Genomic DNA, 24,935 nt, shown 5'->3' with positions numbered 1-24,935 from the left:
ACCCAGGCACTCCCATGTGGAATGCCGGCGCCTTAACTACTGGGGCCCATGGCCCAGTCCCCTGGCAGAGCTGGCCCACGTGAGGTACACCCTCCTCTCTCCACCTTCCCGCCTCCACAGCACTGTACACCTGCTCGTGGAATACCTGGGAAGCCTGGGGCAGCCCCAGGCGTTTCTCACCCTGGAATGGTGTGTTGTTCCTTGGCCTTCGCTGGTTTCATGACAGAGCCGCACTCAGAGGTGCTGGCCACTCCCAACGTGCGTTCCTGTTGTGCCACCTTCACCACCGTTGTCCCCAGAGCCTTCTCATCTCCCCTGGCTGGAGCTGCTCACTCATTAGATGCTAACACCCTGGTCCCCCGGCCCCAGCCCTGGCCGCCACCACTGTCCAGTCTGTCTCTGTAAATTTGGCTCCTCTATGAACCTTAGGTCAGCTGAATATATGTCCCTTCTGTGCCTGAGTCTCTTCTAAAGAAATTTAGACTTTATTTTAGTGAGCCCTTAACTTAATATCTGACATATATGCTAGATTTCCATACACTTGCAAATGCAATCATATATATACATATATACATACGTGTGTGAATGTGTGTGTGTATATGTGTGTGTGTGTGTATATATATATATATATATAGTCTTTTTGTCTCTTCCTTCTCTCCTTGGCTCCCACCTTCTCATCCACCCACAATGGCCTCTCCTCCCCAAACACAGACACAAACTTGACCCTGTGTGGTCTCATTTTTGAAGACATTAAGGGAAAAGGAACCTATTAAAGGAAGCTTTGACACACGGTGGCTTTGTGCTCCCAGACCCGATAGCTACATAGCATAGTGCCGTCCTTTTTCTAAAGGCCAATTGTAAAACCCTGAATGGAGAAGCTTGTGATCATCTCTATTCTGCCCCTCCTAGGAGCAAAGTGAAACGTTGCGATGTGAGCAGGGACTTGGGGACGAGAGCTGGCACGCCAGGGGGCGGGAGCTCTGTGAGGACCAGCAGGCCTTGGTCCTGCTGCAGACAGTGACGTGAGGCCTCCCTCGGGCTTCCAGGTGGGCCCAGCTGCAGGAGATGCCAACGGAGGGCTGTTAGCAGCTGCCTGGGGTGTCAGTGACCTGGGTGTAGACAGGTGCACAGGGCTGCTGAGTGGTGCACCCCTGGGGCACCATCCCCATGCCACCTTCCCTGAATGGTATTTCCTGGAGCCGTGAGTCAGCCCTGGTAGAAGGCTGAAAAGTCTCCAAAAGTTTGGAAGGAACAAAGGAATGCCCTTTTCTCTAAACCAGAGGTCAGCCAAGTTTTATTCTGTGAAGGGGCGGACAGTAAATTGGTGAGGTTCTGTGGGCTCTGCTGCCTCTGTTGCAACGTCTGAACCCTGCTTGTCGAGGGCAGAAGCAGCTGTGGATCACATGCTAATGAACGGCTGCACACCCCTGAGACTCATTCACACAAACAAGCGATGGGGCAGAGCTGGAGTTTGCTGATCCCTGCTCCAAACATCAGTGGGCTGGGACGTTCAGTAATAACAGCTGGCGTCTGTGGACAGTGATGGGAAGCAGGCTCAGGCACTCTACTGTGGCTCATATGATCATTGCCCTGCTTTTGTCAACATGAAACCTGGCTCAGAGGGACCAGGGGAGTTAGCCAAGAGCATCCAACTAGTTAGCAACATTCTTTTTTAAAAGATTCATGGCCAGTGTCGCGGCTCAATAGGCTAATCCTCCACCTGCGGCGCTGGCACACAGGGTTCTAGTCCCAGTCGGGGCACCGGATTCTGTCCCGGTTGCCCCTCTTCCAGTCCAGCTCTCTGCTATGGCCCGGGAGTGCAGTGGAGGATGGCCCAAGTCCTTGGAAAAGCACCTGGCTCCTGGCTTCGGATCAGCGCGGTGCACCAGCCATGGTGGCCATTGGAGGGTGAACCAACGGCAAAGGAAGACCCTTTCTCTCTGTCTCTCTCTCTCACTGTCCACTCTGCCTGTCAAAAAAAAAAAAAAGATTATTTATTTGAAAGGAGAGTTAGAAAGAAAGAGATCTTCCATTCATTCCCCCCAAATGGCCCCAATGGCTAGGATTAGACCAGACCCAAGCCAGGAGCTGGGAGCTTCATCCAGATCTCCCACATGGAAACCCAAACACTTGGGCCATCTCATCTTCTGCTTTCCCTGGGCACATTAGCAGGCACTGGATTGGAAGTGGAGCAGCCGAGACTTCAGTTCGGTGCCTGTATGGGATGCTGGCATAGCAGGTGGCAGCTTAACCCGATACACGGCAGTGCCAGCCCCTAGTGAGCAGCTTTCCAACTCAGCTCTGATGCCAGAACCAGGGGCTTCATCGGCACTGCGCTCCAAGCTCTCTGAGCTCCCGCAGCCTCCCGGCCTCAGAAAGCAACCCTGTGTGGCAGCATTAGTGAGTGCTGCTCTAAGCAGATTTTAAGGACGGAAGGAAGCCAGAGGAGCTGAGGTGAGCCTAGAGATGGCCTGGCCTCAGGCAGGTGTTGTATGGAGCTCCGAATGTATGGGCACAGCCGCGCTGGGTTTTTCTTTCCTGCTCTCTGTTTTTGTTATTTAACATGATTTTAAATCCTGTCCCCTGACGTTGTATGGTGTTTGTGCATGAATGTGCCTGCTTAATTATGCACTGTTCCCCTCCCCCAACGAGACGCCTGCTCCCTGAAGGCAGGAGGTGTATGTCTTGTCCACTGCTGTATCCCTAGAGGAGGCACTCAAGAAATAGTTCTGCATCAACCAAGTGGGATACGATTCATAGCTGCTTAGTCTGAACCCACTGAGTCACAGCACTGGGCAAGCACCAGGCTTTGGGAATTGTGCCAATCACATGTGGCCTCCTCTTGTTTTTTTGTTTTTGTTTTTGTTTTTGTTTTTTGGAAAGGTAGTGTTATAGACAGAGGGAGAGAGACAGAGAGAAAGGACTTCCTTCCTTTGGTTCATTGGTTCGCCCCCCACCCCCCCAAATGGCTGCTACGGCCAGTGCTGTGCTGATCCGAAGCCAGGAGCCAGGTGCTTCCTCCTGGTCTCCCATGCGGGTGCAGGGCCCAAGCACTTGGGCCATCCTCCACTGCCTTCCCGGGCCACAGCAGAGAGCTGGCCTGGAAGAGGGGCAACCAGGACTAGAAACTGGTGCCCATATGGGATGCCGGCACCACAGACGGGGGATTAACCAAGTGAGCCACAGCGCCAGCCCCACCCATGGCCTCCTCTTGCTCTCTAGACGTTCCCACCATGAACCCATCTAGGTGTGATGATTGGGCCAGAGTCTAGTAGAGCTGGAGTGCAATGCCACACTTTGCCCCTAGATGTCACTATCCTGCACATAAACACAGACTCACTGTCAAAACGGGAGCACACAGGCTCCATTCATTGAGCATCTGCTCTCTGTCAGACGCCGTACGAGGTGCTCTCCACACATCATCTCATGTCGTTTTTATACCAGCCTTGCAATGCAGAGATCTCTGAACCCATTTATAAAGAAGGAAATGGAAGCCTAGCAAAGTTAAACAACTGGCCAAATACCACATTTGGCAAAAACTGGGATTAGAATGAAGTTTTGTAATTCTCTCCTTTACACTAAGAGAATGATATGTGTGCCTCCATGCTGCCCCCACCCTAAGCCTGGCCATTTTACAAATGAGAAGTGCACCATGAGAGAAAGGAAATAATTTGCCTAAGCCACTTAGGCAGCTGTGGACTCTAACCCAGGCCCTCGTAAGTCCACATCCTTCCAAATCCCACTTCCTGTGCCAACTTGAGCCTGAAGATTGGAAGGCCCTTGCTTTAGCCCACTTACAAGAGGGAAATTCTGGTGCCCATCTTTCATGGGCAGCCGTGCCCCACGCATGGAAGAGCTTAGCAGCGGCCAGCAGAAAGGCGGGGAAGGACAGCACGGGCAAATGCTTGGGGCGCCAGGTAGAGAAGCCCCTCCCACCACCCTTTGAGTCCAACTCCCCTGTGTTGTTCCTTTTGTGTTTCTCCCCAGAGTGCGAGGGGGAGGGGCGAGCCAGGCTTCCAGGAGGCAGCCACTCCCTGGGTCCTCCCAGAAAATCTCCAGGTAGGGCCTTTGCCAGTGCCCGCCCCCAGGGGGAGTGGTTTTGGTGGATGAGGCGTCCTGGGCAGCAACTCTGGAACGCTGTTCTTCTCCTGCTTTTTCACTCTTGGCCACAGAGAGGCGCCCTTGGAGTTTCCATTTCTCCTTTAAAAAACGACTTGAATCGTTAAACGCCAGACCTGGTGATATTTCTTAAGCCCCTGCTTCGGTCTTGTTTGTTTTTCTGGGAGTCTTCCAGAGCCGCCTCATCACGTTAGCTCTTGTTAGTTGGGGGTTGGGGGGAGGTCATAGGTACCCGACCGTGCGGCAAACAAGATGCAAGTGAGCTTTGGTGCTCACCGCATTTGTCCCCAGGCCAATCTGGGTCCACAGCGGTAAAGAGGGGCAGGCAGCTAACAGCATCATACCAACACCCCAGGCTGCAGAGCGGCGAGAGCTGCGTTCCTTCTTTTTATATCCCTTCTCTTTGATCCTGTCCCCCGGACTTTTGAGTACTGACTGCATGCCAGGGGCTGTTAGGTGCTAAGAGAACGCAGGCAGATAAAACAGGCCTCCCTTCTGGCCATGGCTCCCCAGCTTACTTCGGAGGACAAACACGTACGCAGCTTAACACGCCTCTGATCAGTGCTGTAAATGTCGAAACAAAGCAGGAGCTTGGTCCAGATCTGCTCCACTTCGTACTAGCTTTATGGCACTGAGCGAGTTACTTACAGCCCCCACAAGCCTCAGTTTCGTCGCCTGTAAAATGGGAAGAATAGGGAGCAGGCATTGTGCCGTGTCCCACGTTAGAGTGCCTGGATTCCTGCCTCTGGCTCCTGACCCCAGCTTCCAGCCAGTGCAGAGCCTGGGAGACAGCAGATGATGGCTCAAGTAATTAACTGGGTTCCTGCCAACCACGTGGGAGACCTGGATTGAATTCCTAGCTTCTGGCTTTAGCCCTGGCCCTGGCTGTTGCTGACATTAAGGGAGTAGGCCAGCAGATGGGAGTGTGTGCTCACTCACTCGCTTGCTCTCTCCCTCCCTGCCTCCCATCCCTCTCTTTTCTCTTCTCTCTCTCTCTCCTTCCCTTCCTCCCTCCCTCTTTCCCTCTCTGCCTCTCAACTAAATGTAAAACAAGGGAATAATCACAGTGCCTGCCTTTATATGAGATGATCCATGTGAAACAACCAGCAAGAGCAGGCACAGAGTAAGCCTGCAAAGTGTTAGCTCCCATTGTTGTCACTGCTACAGTTGCACCTGATAATTACTTGTGTGGACAAAGTGCAATGAATGGGAGTAATTGGTTCTGTTGTGAGAGTTCAAGGTCAAGGAGACTTCATGGAAGAGGTGACCATTGATCTGGGTCTTTAATGATCATCGCAAGTTTACCTATCAGAAATAAGAGCATCAAGTACCGGAGTTCCTGCCGTGCTTGTGGCAGACCCAGATGGAGTCCCTGGCTCCTGGCTTGAGCCTGCCCTAGTCCTAGCTGTTGAGGCCATTTGGGGAGTGAACCAGCAGTTGGAAGAGCTCTCCCCCACCCCCCGTCACTCTGCCTTTCAAATAAATAAATCTTTAACTTAAAAAATAAATAAGAGCATATTTCAGACAAAAAAACCAACACCTGCAAAGTTCTGAAATGTGAAAATCAGCTCAACCAGGGACCACGAGTGGCCAAATGTTAACCAAGTACATGTGTCTCTTTGGGGAGTGATTGGCCAGGCTCAGGGAAGGCCTTGAATGCCAAGCACAGCAGTTGGTGGGGTTCATCCTGTGGGTCCTGCCGGGGAGCCCCGCCCCCGCCTGCTCAGCTCTGTCCCTGGTCTCTCTGCAGATCATCAAGGACCAGAAGCTGCTGGTGATCGTGGGGGGCATGCTGCTGATCGACCTGTGCATCCTGATCTGCTGGCAGGCTGTGGACCCCCTGCGGAGGACGGTGGAGCGGTACAGCATGGAGGTAAGCCGCTGGGGCAGGGGCGTGGTGGAAGGGGACCTGCGGCACCTGCAGGCCGCGGTTCCCAGACACCTCCCCGCCCCTTCGTTCCCTTGCCTTCCACTTGAGATGTGTCGTTTTGGGAGAGCCGCCCATAAGATATGGTGAAACAGTTTAATACTCTGACCGACATGTGCAGAGATCGGGGAAGCGTGGGACTGTTTAGAAGACCACGCTCTCCTACACCATGGAAGAGCCAGGTCTAAGTCCCCTGTTTCTCTCGCCCTTCTCCGAGGTCTACTACTTCCTAGGGAAGTAGCATTCTAGGAGCGTCTTCCAGTTACTCTGAAGTTTGCAAATTGAAGAGTGGTAGATCATTGTTGTTCAAATAAGGAACCTCCCATCCAACTACTGTTAAGAGTAAATCGAAATTCTGTTGTACTGAGCTTTGCCCAGAACCCTCAGTGGTCTTCCTGGGATTTTCCAGCTTAAGCCAGGCAGGGTCCCTTGGGTGCTGTCACCCAGTTGACTTTTTCTTAGAGCAGCTGAAACGTGGGAGAGGGCTGTGCTGTCCAGGGCTCACTGTTTGGGTATCACGTCTACACATGCAGCCGATCCTCCTGAGCAAGTGATGGTCTCCGTTTCTCCCACGATGCGGTTAGGAAGGTCTCTGCGTGGGGATTCTTAAACAGGAAGTGGTCATTGTGCACACTGGGGACAGCAGTTTATGTCCCTCCCAAGTTGTCCAGCAAATGAGACGCCCAGTCGCATTGACCTCAAGGCAGACAGAAGGTCCCCTCGTCCATGTCGGAAGTTAGGCAATCGGCACAGTGAGCAGACTGTCATTGAGGAAACAGATGTAGGGCCACGCCCCTCCTTCTCCCGCTTTGCACATCCATCCTGGGAGGACACAGGGCTCCAGACGGGCACAGCTAGAGCTGGCAAAGGGGATGGACCCAACACAGGCTGTGCCATGGCCAAGCAGACAGGAACCAAGTTCCCTCGGGCAAACCAGCTCTGTCCAGAGAGGAAGTGGCATCTGGTCCCCAGCCACAGTGCACAGTGACAACAGAGCACCTGCCACCACACTCCATCCTGAGGCAGCTCCACCACACCCACCACCAAGATGTACAAATCCAGATGGGACGTCAGTGCCAGGAAGAACTGTCCTTGGCTAGCTGGGCCCTGAGCCGGAGGCAGCCTGGGGTGAGGTTAACAGTAGCAACGGTGATGTAACGAATGGTGATGTCAGGGTGATACCTGGTGTGTGTGAAGCCATTTAAGCCTCACCCCGCTAACCCCATATTAACTTGTGGAAGCAGAGACCTAGAGATGTTGTGTAACTCACCCAAGTTACCTAGCAGGTTGATGCCACACCACTAACCACCCTCTTGCCCACCACCCCACCATACCTTCCAGCACCTGCTCAGCTCTGTATGGTTTTGCCGGCTTTCCCAGGTAGAACGAGGGATGTCTACCCTCCCTGCAGATGTGGACTCACGATAGAATCATGGGTAGGGCCCAGGATACCAGGCAGGGGAGCGGGGGAGTCAGGCAGAGCTTGGGGGAAGGCCTAGAGCTAGGACAGGTGGACAAGTGCTGTGCCCACGAGCAGGCCAGGGATGCAGACTGCCTGCCGCCTCCACTGGAGCTGTTAGTAGGCACAGAATATATCGGGGGGCGCCCAGGCTCCGGCAGCGGTGGGGAGAGGTCTGTAGGTCTGGAGCCAGCCTGAGTCAGGAGACTGGAAAAGGGAACCCACCCGCTACTGCCCCAGACCACTCAAGATAAACCCTGTGCAGCCTGAGTGGTGCTGCCCTAGACCTGATGCTTCTTCTCACGGGTGTCTGCTGTCGAAAGCTCTGTCCATGGAAGCCCAGCACATTCCAGAGCTCCCGGGGCCGTGGTTCTCCACACAGCGTCCCTGGGGGGGCCATGCATGAGGAAGCTGGGGCTGCAGAGGGGGTGAGTCCCGCCCAGAGCCCCCCAGCGCCTCCGAAGCCAGCTCGGATCCACCGCCTCGGTGATTTCTGATTTCTCCTGGACCTTTGGCCAGCTTCTCTTTCTCCCCTCCGATTTCAGGGTTGCCCTCTTGCTCTGTTGCCATGGTAGCAGAACCCTGTGATTTGTCGACCCGCGGCCCTGTTGATGTTACTGTCATTTTTCTACCCGACAGTGCCAAGCTGTCTGTGGGTTTCTCCCAGGCACTGCACTGGCAGCTGAACCCCGTGCCCAGGCCTGAGCCCACCCAGGCTCCTGTAAGGACCCACAGCCAGGGAAAGTCTAGATTCGGGGGAGAGGTGACCAAAGACCTCTGTGCCCTGGTGCCCTTCACTGCTCTTGGCCACCCTTGCTCTGCGTTTGCCTGTTCTCCATCCACTTCCAGAAACTTCTTTGCCAAGTGGAGGACTTGAGCTTCACCCCAGAGGTACCTCATGGGGAGACCTCTCCCTCCCCAGCATCCTGCCCACCCCCATCGCTGTCAGCAGCGCATTGGTCCCCTCCGCCCAGCACGGCCCTGTACCCACCCCAGCTGGACGGCCGACTTCTCTAGAACAGGGCCCCATCTGAGCTCCACCTCCCCTGCCATTGCTCAGCACAGTCCCACACCCCCTGCCTCTGTCTCGGCACATGGCAGCCACCGCCCTCGCCCTCAGGGGCTGCCAGGCTGTGGGGAGCAGAGAGCACCTGACTTCTGTGTGCAGCAGCAGGACCGAGGGCTGGGCCGTGACAGCAAGGGCCCCTGGCAGGGACCCTCCCCGAGCGACGGCTCACAGGAGTCCCCGGGAGGCCGTCCAGCTGCACAACCTCACTCGTTTTTACGTAATGAAGACAGACGCAGCCCTTGTCATGTGCAGGGACTGTCATAAATGTCTCACAAGGAAAAACCTATGTAATTCCATCTTTTTGTTAAAGATGTATTTATTTGAGAGGGAGAGTTACAGAGAGAGGGAGAGACAGAAAGGTCTTCCATCCACTGGTTCACGCCCCAAATAGCCGGAGCTGGGCCAATCTGAAGCCAGGAGCCAGAAGCTTCTTCTGGGTCTCCCAAGTGGGTGCAGGGGCCCAAGCACTTGGGCCAAGTTCTGCTCCTTTCCCCGGCCATAGCACAGAGCTGGATTGGAAGAGGAGCAGCCGGGATTAGAACCAGCGCCCATATGGGATGCTGGCACCACAGGCAGGGGCTTAGCCCACGATGCCACAGTGCTGGGCCCTGTAATTCCATTTTATAGCCATTTTATAGTATGGTAGGAACTCTCACCCCCTCCCTCTTTCATAGATGGGGAGACAGAGGGGCTCCGTGTTTCACCCACAGACACAGACACAAAGCCAGTGAGTGCTGGAACCTGCATTGCAACTCAGGCGCTTGGATTTCCACCACCCTGCTGTCCTGCCTATACCTCTGACAGGAAGGCAAGGAAGGTCCCGAGTTCTAGTCTCACCTCTCTGCCCCCTTCAGGGGCCCTCAGAGCAGGCTGGCCATTTGGCTGTGGCCCTAGGGCCTGACCCCACGGCCTCTGTGCCACTGCCCAGCTTCCAGCTCTAGCTAAGCACCCCCAGCCTCCCCCTGTGCCCCCACGCTGACTCCAGTGTCACACTCATTTATGCAACAAAGTATAAGAAATGCACAGTGCAAGCTGGCTATGCATCAGGCCCTGTGCTGGGCTCCAGAGGAACAGCAGTGAACCAGATGCTGCCCTGCCTTGAAGGGCCCCCCGGGTAGAAGGGGAGCAGGGGAACCAAGTCCCTGCTGCTCGGGGAGTAACGGTGCTGGGGGCCCCAAGGAGGGGGTGCTACCTTGGCCTCAAAGGGTCGGGGAAGCCTTCCCAGTAGACAGCCGTGGAGGTGGGAAGGACGCTCGGGCGGGGCCCGGTGCATCTGGAGAGCAGGCTGCTTGGTTGAGTCCCCCACCCCTGGTGGTGGGGGGGGCAAAGGCTGGGACACCGGCACGTGGAAAGCAGCTGAGTGTGAGCAAAGTCAAAGACACACATGCCCCATAGCCCAGCCATTCCCTGGCGCATCCCTAGGAATGGCTCCCGCGTGTGCCCAGGGAGACCCTGGCACAGGTGTTCCTAGTGGCCAGACCCTGGGAGCATGGCGAGTGTCCCTGAGCAGCAGAAGGGACAGGGACGCGATGGCATGTTCCAGGGAAGGAGCTGCAGGAGTCAGCGAGCCCCAGCAGGACACGTGGGCTTGAGTCAGGACACCATAAGGATGAGCAGACGCTTGAAGTGTGGGTGAATTCCCAAGGTGGTTTTCCAAGGACCTTCGATCCAAACATTGGAGAAGCTAAATAAAATACCGCTTACAGATAGACAATGGTGATCGTGCAGCCATAGCAAGTAAAAGCAGCTGTGGGCACGGGATTCATGATCATGACGGTCTCTTGTGGGTGGGGTAGGAGGATCCCACTGGGAAAGGCCCACAGAGGGCCCAGAAGGTTCTGGCAATGCCGTTCCCCAGCTGTGCAAGCCCCTGACATCTACTCTTCAGGAAATACAAAGGGCCTCATTCTAAAAAAAGCTTTATGCTTGATTAGTGGAATTATTTCTTAGAGTGGTTTTAGGTTTACAAAACAATTTAACCAAAGTACTGAGAGTCCCCCTGTACAAGGGGACTTCAAAAAACTTGTGGGAAAAAAGTGGATTTGAGGGCTGGAGCCGTGGCATAGCAGATAAAGCCACCACCTGTGATGCCAGCATCCCATATGGGCCTGGGACGCTTCTTCTGGGTCTCCCATGTGGGTGCAGGGGCCATCCTCCACAGCTTTCCCAGGCACATTAGCAGGCAGCTGGACTGGAAGTGGAGCAGCCGGGACTCAAACCGGCACTCATATGGGATGCCAGCTACTACAAGTGGAGGCTTAACCTACTATGCCACAGCGCTGGCCCCAGCTCATTTCTTTTTATCTCTGGCTAAAATTCCATCGTAGAGGCATATTATGGTTTGTTTATCCACCCATAGGTTCCTTGGCTGCTTCCAAGTTTGGACAGCTATGGATACAGCTGCCATGCTAGTTTCCCTCGAGGTTCTTGGGTGAACATAAGTGTTCAGTTCATTCGGGTAATACCTAGATGTGCAAATACGGGATTCCCTGATAAGAGTGTGGCCGGCTTGGTCGGGAACTGGCTTGCAAAGAGGCTGCTTGATTTGCATTCCCAATGTGATGAACGGAAGTCTCTGTTGCTCCATAGCCTTGCTGATGTTTGGTGTTGTCAGGGTTTTGGATTTTGGCCACTCTAATAGGCATATAGTGGTCTCACATTGTTGTTTTAATTTGCAATTTTCCAATGCCAAATGATGTTGAGTCCTTTCATGTATATATATATTTCCCTCTGTATATATATTTTGGTGAGGTATCTGTTCAGAACTTTTGCCCATTTTTTAATTTGGTTGTCTTCTAGTTGTTGACTTTTTTTAGCATTTTTTTAAGATTTTACTTTTATTTATTTGAAATACAAACAGTAGAGTTACAGACAGTGACAGGAAGAGACAGAAGGAGAGGTCTTCCATCCATTGGTTCACTCCCCAAATGGCCACAATGGCCGGTGCTGCGCCGATACAAAGCCAGGAGCCAGGAGCTTCTCCCGGGTCTCCCATGTGGGTACAGGGCCCAAGCACTGGGCTAAGTTCTGCTCCTTTCCCAGGCCATAGCAGAAGCTGAATGGGAAGAGGAGCAGTTGAGACTAGAACCCGCGCCCATATGGGCTTTACCCGCTATATCACAGCGCCGGCCCCTAGTTGAGTTTTAAGAGTTCTCTGTACAACGTGGACACATGTTCTTTTTCTTTCTTTCTTTCTTTTTTTAAATTTATTTGACAGAGTTAGACAGTGAGAGAGAGAGACAGAGAGAAAGGTCTTCCTTCTGTTGGTTCACCCCCCAAATGGCCGCCACTGCCGGAGCTATGCCGATCCAAAGCCAAGAGCCAGGTACTTCTTCCTGGTCTCCCACACGGGTGCAGGTACCCAAGCACTTGGGCCATCCTCCATTGCCTTCCCAGGCCACTGCAGAGAGCTGGACTGGAAGAGGAGCAGCCGGGACTAGAACCTGGTGCCCATATGGGATTCCGGCACTGCAGGCAGAGGATTAGCCAAGTGAGCCACAGCACCGGCCCTGGACACATGTTCTTTATCAGATATGTGTTATGCAAATATTTTCTCTCTGTGCCTTATCTGATTGCCCTCTTAACATTGTCTTTTCTGTTGCCGAAGTTTTTAAATCTTAATATTGTCCCACTTATCAATTCTTTCACAGATTAAGCTGTAGGTGTTGTATAGAAAACAAATCATTACCAAACCCAAAATCATCCAGATTTTCTCCTGATACCTTCTAGAAGCTGAATAGTTCTGTTTTCCATGCGGATCTCTGATCCTCCTCGAGATAGTTTCTGTGCAGTTGCAAGGTCTGTGTTGAGTTCACTTTTGTGCGTGTGGCTGTCCAGTTCTCCCAGAACCATTGTTGGAAGCACCGCCCTCGTGCCATCATGTTGCTGTTGCGTGTGTGTCATGGCTGAGCAGACTGTGTGGGTCTGCGTCTGGCCCCCCTAGTCTGTACACTGACATAGCTGTGTGTTATTTCCCCAGCGCCACACTGCTTTGATGATTATAGCTTCATAGTAAGCCTGAAAGTCAGAGACTATAGGTCCTCCAACTTTGTTCAATATTGTGTTGAATTTTCTGGGTCTTTTTTTTTCTCTACATAAACAATTTGTTGATATCCACAAAGTAACTTGCTTGGATTTTGGTTGAGGTTGCGTTGAATACATGTACAAGTAAATTAACAAATTCCAAAATTCTAACAATATTGAGTCTTCCTTCTGTGTATGTGGAATGTCTCTTCATTTATCTAGATCTTTTTTATCAGAGTTTTATAGATCTCATCATATATACATAGATGTATGTAATTTGTTAGATTTATACCTATTTCATTTTGTTTGGGTACTACTGTAAATGGTATTGTATTTTTAATTTCAAATTCTAATTGTTCATTTCTGGTATGTAAGAAAGCAGTTGACTTTCTGACATTAACCTAGTGTCCTGCAACCATGCCATAATTGCTTCTTGGTTTCTGGAGGCTTTGTGTTGATGCTTTCGGACTTTCTAACATAGATGCTAATGCCATCTGCAAACAGAGACTATTTAATTTCTTCTGTCCCAATCTATATACCTTTAATCTCCTCGTCTTGACTTCTCGCACTAGCTAGGATCTCCAGTACAATGTGGAATAAGAGCAGTGACGAGGATGTCATTTCCTTGTTCTTGAACTTGGGGGAAAGCGTCTAGAATTTCTCACCACTCAAAATGTTAGTACATCTTTTTTCTTTCTTAAAAAGTCTATCTAAAATATGTGGCCATATTTCTGATGGCCAACACTTGGGTTGCATTTGGGAAGGTGACAGGAAGGACAAATGATGACACAGTAGAGCTCAGATCGTAATGGACCTTGTGTGCTGAGAAGAGGAGTCTGAACCACCCAGTGAAAGCTCTTTAATCAGGGGAGTGCCATGCTCGTGTCCGCCCTGTGTGAGGAGGAGAACAGATGGAGAGGCGAGGCTGGTGGCTGGAGATGGTAATGTTTTTTGCAGCAATTCAGGAAAGAGCTAATGATGCCCTAAACCAGGGCAGTGGCAGTGAGGACAGGGAGCTATTAAGGAAGCAGACATGACAAGACTTAGCACTTGGCTGACTCGAAGGGTTAGGGACAGGAAGCAGCAGGTGCAACGCCCAGATTTGTGCCTGGATGGGGCATGGTGGCCTCGTCAGTGGGTGCAGAAAGAGGAGAGACTTGGGGAAGAAATGTGGGGTATTCACGTCTGGCTGTGAGTTTCAGTTGCCCAAAGGCCTTCTGAGTAATGGGGCTCAGAAGATTGGATACAAGGTTCTGGAACACAAGAGAGAAGTCTGTCCAGTAAGTAGCGGGGTACAGGAGGAGGGTTAGCACAGCGAGGATGGTATTGTTGCACTCTCTCTGGGTCACAGTGCTCCTTCCCACAACTCCATCCTCGCTGATGGAGCCTAGGAGCCACAGAGCCGTGATAGGCACAGGGGAGGAGCTGAAGTGATGAACAGCAAGGTGCGGGAGGCGAGCTAGGAGAGAGCGAGCAAGCCATCCATGGGGGTGGGGGATAGGAGAGAGAAAGCCATCCACAAGTAGAGAAATGGGCGAGAGGGCTGTCCACAGGGAGAGGCTGAGAGCGAGCCATCCACACAGACGGAGACTGACGAAGGAAGGCCAGGTCTCCAGAACAGTGCCCAAGGCCACGGTGAGGATGGACAGGCCGTGAGCTCAGAGCCTCGTCAGCATTTCTCAAGCCCCCCTGTGTGTCCACAGTCTGATGGGAAGATAGGCTGTCTCTTTCGTTCAGCTAGAGCAGGTGTGGATAAACCTGCCAACGCTGTTGAAAGATTTTTAAATATGATTTGTATTCTTAAAGGAAAATAACTCTTTTTTTCCATCACCCACTGTACTAGCAGTGATGGTGAGTGGGTGCTTGACACATGGGCCTGGCGTTCAGAGAGGGGAGGAGACTGGCGGCAGGTGCTTCCACGGGCTCAGCACACAGGCAAGGGCACTGAGGGAGGATGGGGAGATGGGGAAGAGAAAGGAACAGTGTTTGCAGGCCAGGGAGGCAGGGAGAAGCCACAGGGTCCTAGCAGGGGGAGCCCCAAGAGCAGCGGGAAGAGAATCAGATGGGCTTGGCGTCCTGGAAACCAACGAAGGTGTTACAGGGACGAAGTTGTGATGAGCAGTGTCAGGTGCAGCTCTCAGATGCAGGAAGGTCAGGACCACGGGCTGATGGCACACGTCACACCCCTGTCTGACCTTTTTTTTTTTTCCCCTTTTCAGTAAATTCGTCTGAGATAATTTCCCCTCAAAAACCAACTCGGTACATGCCCACAATGTGAGGACAGCCTCCAATCCAAGGGGGAAGGGTTTAGTGCTCCCCACGCCTGCGCCCTATGCCAGGCCTCCGTCTGCACCACTGCCTGAGCATTGGGAAATGGTTCCAATACAGAGAAGCAGGGCAGACAGCACACAAGGTCACAGCGCTGAGCACGCGGGGAGCTGCAGGGAGTCTCTGGGGCAGCTTCCCGAGGCTGCCCGCATCCTGGAATCTTCCCCGGTCCGCTCCCAGGCAGGTGGCATCAAGAGAGGGAAGCACGTGCCATCTAGTCGCCTGGGAGCCTGGTGTGTGGCATTCGCTTCCCAAAATGGGGCAGTTGGTCCCCCAAGCGGCTGAGCGACCTGCAAGGAGAATTCGCTGCCCTCTGGCCCTGGGGGCGGGGATCGTGTTCAGGGCAGCTGGGACCAAGGGCCATTTCAAACTCCCCTCCACACCCCATAGCCTCACCATGCTCCCTCCGAGGAAGCAAGTGAGGAATTTGGAAGCAGGGAACTACACTTGGCCTTGAAATGGGTGGCTTATGCCGGTTATGTTTCTATGGCAACAGATATTGGAAGAGGCCAACACACAGAGTTTTCAATAATTTTAACTCGTCTGCCTCCCCCTGCAGTTGCTCTGGGGGTGTAGGGGTGGGAGGGCTCCAGTCACAAAGCATTCACCTCCAGGACATTGCTGATGTTGGCACAGAGCCTGTGCAAGCCCCGCCCCACACTACTGGTGACGAAGTAAGGAGGTGGCGGACAGGCCAGGGCGGAGGGGACCTGGGGCTTGGGGCTCAGGGCTCAGGCAGCTCTGCGGGCATCCCACAGGCCACCTGGGGGCTCACGCTTTCAGATGCTAAGGGTCACACTGCAGGTGACAGCTCACCGCTGCCAAAGCCGCCAGTCCTGCAGAGTAGGACAAGTCCTTGTCACCAGTCATTCCTGGCATCCCAGATGGCCAGGCTGTGGCCCCAGCCAGATGTAGGTGATGGCCCAGACAGGGCAGTGAATGAGACGCAGTGAGGGCCTTCAGTCAGTCCATTAGCCTAGGGCCACCTGGGATGTCTGGCTGAGTCCCCCACCCCACTCCCCACCCCACTGGAGGGCGACACCATCTGAAATTCCAGCCGTGGCGGTCCCCTCCCTGAGGGCCAGCAGCTGAAAACTGTCTCTCTAGCACAGTCCGGGGGCCTGGGCTGATCGGGCCAGTCTCTTTTCTCATGATCCCTTCCTCAGTCCTCGAGCTCAGCTCCCCTTGGCGCCCTTGGCGCCCCTCCAGAGCATCTCTGCCTCTGTGCCCCCGATCCCTTTTCCCAGAACACCCCTGTCCTACCCGGCATGCCATCTTCCTATGGAAAACGAAGGGCAGCTTAGAAGACTCGGACCCCACAGGCTGCCGCGGCCGCCTCTGTCCTGTGCTCCCACCTCGCCCTGCTTGGCCCTCGTCCTGCCCACAACACCGATCATTGTCTGTCTGTGACCTCCTCAGAGCCCAAGGCCATCTGTCTGGCCCCGGCGCCCACCGCCGGAGCCTGGCTCCCAGTAAGTGCTCCATAAATATTTACTGAATAAATGGTTCCCTCCACCTGGACCTCTCTCCCGTGCCTCCATATGTCCAGATCTGGCCCATCTGTCCCGGCCCATTAAGCCGGCTTCTCAAAGGCGTGTCTTTGCCGAGCTGCAGCCTAGTGCAACAGCACACCTCCCCGTTTCCCCGGGGCCCACTCCTCACTGAGCCCATCCATGGGAGAATAAGCACCTTCTAAAGGACCCTTGTTCCCCGACGGCCACCGGGCACCCCTGCGGTAAGACCCTGGTGGATCTCAGTGCAGGGAGAGGCTCTGCACTCTGTCTGTGAACTCAAGTCTACTTCCTACCTTCCTTCAGGCATTTGTAACCAGATCGGCCCCTCTGTTTTCTTTTTAACCTTGGCCGTGCGAAAGGTGGAGCCCAATTGGACACTCAGCTGCAGGTAGCATCTTATCTCCAGTCCTGGAGAGTTATCTTGCCTTCTTATCAGTTGTCTTTGTTTTTAACTGTCCTGCTCTGCTGGCATGGTTATTGTACACAGCCCAGAGCCCCTTGGGAGAAGAGGCAAGGGGTAAATTCTAGATGAAGTTATTAAGATGCGACTGCAAGGCGAGGCTAATTGGAATGAGACGCCACAGAGACCTTTTCAGGCTAGCCACAGGCAGTCACCCTCTGGCCGCCATCCCAGCTCAGCCGCGGCGGGGCTCTGCTGTGTGCACAGATGTGCTTGGGCCCAGCGTGAGGGCAGCAGGGCCCTGCCAGCCACGGCCGCCCCCTGGAACACCTCTCGTGGAAAGGTGTCCGGGGTACCGTTGATGTCATCTTCCTCCTTGGCTTTCCTGCACCTTCACGGGGCCCCCAGGGCAGGCTCAAGGCCCCCCCAGACCACATAGCAGAGGACACACAGCCACAGCTGGGCACAGCCCTGAAGCTGGCTCTTCTCCGGCTCCACCTGGCCAGGTGCACTCTAGGTGCAGCGACTAACACCTTCTGACCCCTGTGTCTGTCTTGTTAAAACCACTCCAGTTCTTAAAAGAAAAAAAAAAAAGATTTATTTATTTGAAAGGCAGAGTAACAGGGAAAGGAAGAGACAGAAGGAGAGAGAGCGAGCTTCCGTCTGCTGGTTCCCTCTCCAAATGGCCACGTCAGCCAGGGCAGGGCCAGGCTGAAGCAGGAGCCGGGAACTCCATCCAGGTCTCCCACATGGGGGGCAGGGACCCAAGTTCTTGGGCCATCCTCTGCTTTCCTAGGAGCACAAGCAAGGACCTGGACCAGAAGTAAAGCAGCTGGGACTCCAAACTGGTGTTCTCTGTGGGATTGAGCATTGCAGGCAGTGGCTTAACCCCCTGGGCCACAGCACTGGCTCCAAGCCATTCCAGTTCTTGAGCAAATCAAGGCATTAAATTTTGATTAATCTTCCCCCAGCTGACATGTCCACATTGGCAGACACACAGGCTGTGGATCCCAGGAAAACCTTCTTTTAGGGGGATTCCAATAAGCTTGGCTCCTTGTGGCTGGGGTGTCTTGGGGTGCTCCTCCAGCATTAGTGATGTGCCCCCTGGGCGCCGGGCTCTGCATTCATCCCCTTAGTGAAGTTCTATGGGGCAAGACCAGACCCCACCCCAACCCGGAGAGCCTGTTCCCGGTTTGCTGCTGCAGGTCGGTGGCCAGGGGTGCAAGAGAAGCCCACGCACGGAAGAGGATCTCACCGGCACACTCTTAACCACTCAGCCCTCGTGGTTGTGAGTTTCTGTGCTGAGACACTGGGCTTCCTTTTCTAAAGCACCGCCCAGACAAGAGAGAGGAAATGTGTACTCGTGGAGCAGCAGTGGGTTTCTTTTTTTTTCTTTTTTTTCTTTTTTTTATTTTTTTTATTTATTTTTTTTTTTTTTTTGACAGGCAGAGTGGACAGTGAGAGAGAGAGACAGAGAGAAAGGTCTTCCTTTGCCGTTGGTTCACCCTCCAATGGCCGCCGCGGCGCTGTGGCCGGCGCACCGGGCTGATCCGATGGCAGGAGCCAGGTGCTTCTCCTGGTCTCCCATGGGGTGCAGGGCCCAAGCACCTGGGCCATCCTCCACTGCACTCCCTGGCCACAGCAGAGAGCTGGCCTGGAAGAGGAGCAACCAGGACAGAATCCGGCGCCCCAACCGGGACTAGAACCTGGTGTGCCGGCGCCGCAAGGCAGAGGATTAGCCTAGTGAGCCGTGGCGCCAGCCAGCAATGGGTTTCACTGCAGTAACTAACAGCCCCGGGGGACGAAAGCTGTAGAGGCCACCCTCCCCGCAGCCCTTGTCCAGCAAGGCTCGCCATAGCTTCCCCCACGGTGTCCTCACTCTGGGACGTGGCCGATGCGGCACCTTCTGGGATGGTTCTTGTGGCAACAGGAAGCGTGCAGGGCCAGGCGGGCACTGGCCTTCGGCACCTCCACCCCGAGGTGTTCACATCACTTCCGCTTGTATTTTGTTGGCCAGAATGTGTGCTGTGTCCTCACCTGGGTTAAGCGGGGCAGGAAGAGCCATCCTTCTAGGTGCGCGGAGCAGGGAGAGGACCTGGTACTGCCCAGCCGTAATGACCACCGTGGTCCCCGTATGTCCCACCCAGGTGGCGCCATCCACTGGGATGGAGCTCTGTGAGAACGCATAGCAAGGAAGAGCGGTGTCTTACTAACTGCTGTGTGCTCAGCACCTGTGAAAGTCCCTGGCACATAACCCACACCCGGGGAATGTGAGGACAGGTTGAGTTTCCCTTATCTGAGATGTTGGAGACCAGAAATGTTCCAGATTTGGGATTTTTTTTTTTTTTAGATTTTTGGAATATTTTTGTAAATGTTATCAGGTGTCTTTGGCATGAGGCCCCAGTGTAAACATGAAATTTATTTATGTTTCACATGCACTTTATATACATTGCCTGAAGATAATCTTAGTGTTTTTAATGATTTTGTGCAGCAAACAGCTTCGTAGTATGGAATTTTCCACCGTGATGTCATGTCAGCAGTTAAAACGTTTCAAACGTTAGAGGATTTCAGATTTTTGATTTTCACATTAGGGATGCTCAGCCTGTAGTGTCGTTAGCCAAAGAACTGAGTGAGTTCGGCCTTGGGGCGATCCATGGGCTGTTCTCTGCGAAACTGGACTCTGGTGTCCAGACACATTGGAGCCACCCCTGAGTTCCAGTGTCTACAATCGGCGCCCATCCTGGTTACTGAGCTGCTTTTTGATTCTGACCCACCTAGTGGCATCTGTGGTTGTGATGGGAATGACTAGCAAATGATTAATGACTAATGGTGTTGGGCTTCCTTTCACATGCTTACTGGCTGTTTGTGTTTATTCTTTAGAGAAATGGCTGTTCAGAGTCTGTGCCCATTCTTACACTTGATCTTAGCCAGAAGGCCAAGAAGCGATCTTTGCCCATTTTAATTGAATTGTCTTTCTGTTCTTGAGTTGTAAGAGCTCTTTGTTCTGAACACTAGACTTTCTCACGTATATGATTTGCAAGTATTTTCCCCTATTCTGTGAGCTGTCTTTTCACATTGCAACAGTGTCCTGTGAAACACAAAAATATTTCATTTCATTGAAATCCAAGTCATCTTTTTTCTCTTCAGTTGTGTTGTGCTTTAGGTACCGTAGCTAGGAAACCACTGCTGGGGCCAAGGGCCCAAAGCTACACACTCAGGTGTTCTGCTAAAAGTCTTATAGTCTTAGTTCTTACATTTGGGTGGTTGGTTCATTTTGTGTTCATTTTATTCATGGCGTGAGGTAGTGGTCCAAGTACCACACGTTGAAAAGAAGATTCTTTCCCCCACCTTGCGCCTCTGTTTGGAAGTCAGTCGGCTGTAGATGCATGGTTGTCTGCACTCTTGGTGCCGGTTCGTCAGCTCATGTGTCTGTCCTGAGGCCATCACCACACTGTCTGGATTACTCTGGCTTTATAGTAATCAACGGGGGAAAGTGTGAGTCTTCCAACTTTGTTCTTTTTCAAGGTTGTTTTGCCTATGCTGGGTTCCTTGAGATCCCACATGAATTATTGAGTCGGTTTTCTCATATCTACCCCAAGAAGGGCTATTGGGTTTTCATATGGGGTAGCACTACTTTTATAGGTCAGTTTGGGGAGTATTGCTATCTTAACAATATTAAGTCTTTCAATCCATGCATATGGGGTGTCTTTCTTTTCATTTAGGTCTTCAGTTTCTTTCAGTAATGTTTTTAATTGTCATTGTTCAAGAATTGCACTGCCTTGATTAAATTTATTTCTAAGTATTTTTGTCCTATTACAAATTTCATGATTTCCTTAATTCCCTTTGTTCACTGCTAGTATATAGAAATAAATATTTGTGTATTGATCTTTTATCCTGCAACTTTGCTAAACTCATTTATCAACTACAGTAGTTTTTGATGGGCTCTTTAGGATTTTCTACCTCTAAGAGCATGTTGTTTGCAAATAGATAATTTTACTTCTTTCCAATTTAGATGCCTTGGATTTCATCTTCTTGAATAGCCAAAAACTTCTTGAATAGATTTTCAGCCTATTTGTCTTATTGAATCTGAAACGAGCCTTTTTATATCCAACAAATACAGTTGGATAACGTTTTTAATCCATTCTGCCAATCTCTACATTTTAATTGATGAGTTTAATCCAATTACTGATAAGGCAGGACTTACATCTGCTACTCTGAATGAGATCTTTTTAAAACGCACAGCGTAACCTCCTTAAAACCCTCCAATGTAGCATAAAACCCGAATTCCTTGCCTCGCACAAGCCCTGTGCCATCCACACTGCATGTCTGTCACTTGCCATCGAACGCCACCCCCACACTCCACCCCACCTCCGCCCAGGGCCCTCTGTGTGCCCGACTTCAGGCCGTGGCACTGCTCCCTCCACTGTCTGCGGTGGCCTTCCTCCGGGCCCCTTCTTGTCTTACTCTTTCTTGTCACTCAAGTCTTGCCTTAAATGCCACCCCTCGGACCACCGGGCACTGCATGGCCCCAGCGTGCTGTCTGATCCCCGTCCGTCATTTAGCCCTCCCTCTCACCCTTGCCTCTCTTGCGGAGAGCTCTAGCCCACAGCCTGGTGCAGGGCCTGGCCAGCTCGCAGCTCCGTGTGCGACTGCTGCATGGATGAGTAAGTCACGCGTGACTGAACAAGTGCACAGGCTTCCCTGGCGTGACTCCTATCAGCAGCAACAACTTCTGGCCAGAGGATGCAAATAAGTGAGTAAATAAGTAATATTTGTAAAAGCTGGCTAGGAAAAAAAATTTTTTTTTGGACAGGCAGAGTTAGAGAGAGAGAGAGAGAGACAGAGAGAAAGGTCTTCCTTCCGTTGGTTCACCCCCCAAATGGCCGCCATGGCCAGCGCGCTGTGCCGATCCGAAGCCAGGAGCCAGGTGCTTCCTCCTGGTCTCCCATGCGGGTGCAGGGCCCAAGGACTTGGGCCATCCTCCACTGCACTCCCGGCCCATAGCAGAGAGCTGGACTGGAAGAGGAGCAACCAGGACAGAACCAGCGCCCCAACCAGGACTACAACCCAGGGTGTCGGCACCGCAGGCGGAGGATTAGCCTAGTGAGCCACAGCGCTACCAGCTCTCTGCTGTGGCCTGGGAGTGCAGTGGAGGATGGCCCAAGTGCTTGGGCCCTGCACCCGCATGGGAGACCAGGTGGAAGCACCTGGCTCCTGGGTTCAGATCAGCACAGCGCGCTGGCCATGGTGGCCATTTGGGGGGGTGAACCAATGGAAGGAAAACGTTTCTCTCTGTCTCTCTCTCTCTCACTGTCTAACTCTGCCTGTCCCCCCCCCCAAAAAAAAAAAAAAGAAAGAAATTATTCCAGAAAGAGGCTACACTTAGGGTTCTCGGTCATGGCTATGTCATGCAGAAAGGATTTTTTTCCTGAACTCCTCATCTCTGCTCGCACCTCCAGAAAGTTCTGATTCGATTCTTTAGAGAGGGCCTGAGCAGCAGGATGTCTTGAAAGGACTGCGAGACCCTGTGGGTCCCCCACCCCCAAGCTCTGGGAAGGGCCCAGGACTGCGTCTTGGAGGCCGAGTGAGAAGCAACGTTCACAGGGTACATGTGAGGCTGGAGGGTAGAGAACAAAAGGCTGACTGGGGATGGGCTCCCACCAACGCCCACCCCGCCCCCCACTAGAACATGGTGGTGACGGGGCGTGGCAAGGTCACCTGCGCATACCGCCCCCACGCCCGCCTCGCATTTTGCTGCCAATCCTTGAGCAGTTGTCTCCACAGCAGAAGAGAGGACAGAAAGAGGGAAGAGAGAAAGACGATGTGGGCTCTCTCTCTGTAGCTTTGTTCAAGAGGCAGGGGGGAGCTAGCTCCAAGGCCAGAGTTTCAGGTGATTAAAAATAAAGAAATCAGCGCTCTCTACGATGGCAGGAAGCCAGCAGCCACGCAGGCCGCCGAGCAGCAGGAGGGCAGGGCCCACAGCCTGCAGGCCCCTCAGCACCCAGGGCGACTCTGAAAAGGAACCATCAGCCACGGATGCTCCCTGTGTTCTGCATTGTGTGAGGTTCTCCTTAAGGCGCTCCTGGATTCAACTTCACAGACTGAGCTCTGTTGACTTTGACAGGATGGAACAGGTAGCAAGTCTCAGAGCTGCTCAGAGCAGGCCAGAGGACCAACAGCCTCTGGACCCGGCTGCCCGGAGCACCAGGGAACTGCAGTCCTCACAGCCCAGCCCAGCCCACCGATGCCCCGCCCTTATCCAAGCCAGGGCCCCACGTGGATGCAAGCACTCAAGAGTTGGCCGACATCTACCGCAAGAATAGCCCTGCCTGTGACTTCAACAGCATGGCGGATTCACAAAGCACCTTGGCAGCCCCATTTTAGAGATGAGAAAAATTGAGGCAGGATAGGTGGCCTGAGCAGCCTGAGATGACGTTGTCTGTCACACGTGGGAACTGGAACGCAGCCCGTGCCTTGTGGTATTGGATGGCCCGGTGTCTCTTCCACTGGGATTGGGTCATTGGTCCTACTTCTTGCTGCATCAGTCCTCTATTGTGTTGTGCTATGTTTTTCTTTGTTGAGGCTCTCAAAATCATTAGCATCCCATTGTACGCGATGTTCTCTTCTAAATGGTTAAATCCCTTTCACATCTGTGATTAGCTGATGGATGGCTCCTACGAGTGAGGCACTCGTGAGCAGATACTGAAACCCAGCAAATTGAGATGCGAGAGCATCTGCTTCCAGCCCAGCCCCCTCCTAAGCAGCAGGTCTGCTCAGCCTCCAGCCAGCGCTGGCTTGGGAATAGCAACAGCAAGCAGAGCTCCCAGAGCAGGCTTTGTGGAGGGCATACTGTGTGCTAGGCACCGTCTAAGCGCCTTGTTTTGCCCGCTCACTGAACCCTCACGGGGCAGCTCCTGGGATTACTCCCAGCCTGCTGAGGACCTGAGATCTGGAGTGGCTCAAACGCGCCCGAGGTCCCACAGCAGCCAAGTGTGCAGCGGGCAGCCCCTGGAGCACTCTGGAGTTACACTAAACTCCAAAGCCCAGTTCAGCCGCTTGCTGTGGGAAGTCTGAATGTGCAGTGGGTTGGACTGTGACCCCCAAGAAGATGGGTTGACATCCTGAACCCCGGAACCTATGTGTGTGAGCTCATTTGGAAAAAGGATCTTCGCAGATGTAATTAAGGGTCCTAAGATGAGATACTGCTGGGTGACTCAGTGGTTCCTACAGCCAATGGCAAGTGTCCTGATAGGACACAGAAGCGGGCCGGCATGGCGGTGCAGCTGAGTAAGCTGCCGCTTGCGATGCCTACATCCCATCTCGGAGCACCAGTTGGAGTCTCAGCTGCTTCACTTCTGATCCAATCCCTTGCTAAAGCACCTGGGAAAGCAGCAGAGGATGGCCCAAGTGCTTGGACCCCTGCCACCCGTGCGGGAGACCCCAGTGGAGCTCCAGCCTCCTGGCTTCAGCCTGGCCCAGCCCTGGCCATTGCAGCGATATGGGAGTAAACCAGCAGACAGAAAATCAATCTCGATCTATCTCTCTCTCTCCTTTTTCCCCCTCTCCATTTCAAATAAATGAGTAAATCTTCTAAAAAGAAACAGAAGTCTGGGGAGAAGGCCACTTGCAGGAGGAGACAGCATGCCTGGAGCCACTGGAAGCTGCAAGAGGCCGGGAAAGATTGTTCCTTGCAGCGTTCAGAGGAGGAGCAGCCCCTCCCCCCGCCCCCGTCACCCTGAGGTTGGACGTCCGGCCTTCAGGGCTGTGCCAGCGCAAGTTCTGTTGTGTGAAGCCCTTGGCTCACCTCACAGGAACCTGCGTCAGCAGCCCTAGGAAACCATCACAGCCACTTCCCTTCCGAGCGCCACGGCTGCCACACCCTTACGGTGGATCTAGAGGTAGCAACGTTCATCCTACCGGGCTTGGGAAGGTCTGACTTCTGGCCCTTGGCTGTCCTGTCCCCAAGCCCTCGCAGGTCCCACCGAAGCCACAGCCTCGTGTGGCCCTTGTCGCGTGTGTGTGACTCCTGGTCCCCGGGGCCCCGAGCTGCACCCAGCGAGGTCCTGGCACTGGGAGCTCAGAGGAATCGTGTCTGA

General features: G+C 53.2%; 1 protein-coding gene across 1 annotated transcript in view; it reads left to right on the top strand.

The window, feature by feature from the left end:
* The window catches only part of GABBR2 (gamma-aminobutyric acid type B receptor subunit 2), a 371,032-nt gene that overhangs the window by 308,733 nt on the left and 37,364 nt on the right, over window positions 1-24,935 (top strand). The window contains exon 13 of the mRNA XM_051843712.2: window positions 5,870-5,992. Within this exon, the coding sequence (XP_051699672.2) occupies window positions 5,870-5,992 (123 nt within the window). The remainder of the gene's footprint in view (window positions 1-5,869; window positions 5,993-24,935) is intronic.

Source organism: Oryctolagus cuniculus, chromosome 1, assembly GCF_964237555.1.
Source record: "Oryctolagus cuniculus chromosome 1, mOryCun1.1, whole genome shotgun sequence".
Lineage (NCBI taxonomy): Eukaryota > Metazoa > Chordata > Mammalia > Lagomorpha > Leporidae > Oryctolagus > Oryctolagus cuniculus.
The sequence above is the reverse complement of the archived record's forward strand: the minus strand, read 5'-3'. Positions and strand labels throughout refer to the sequence as shown.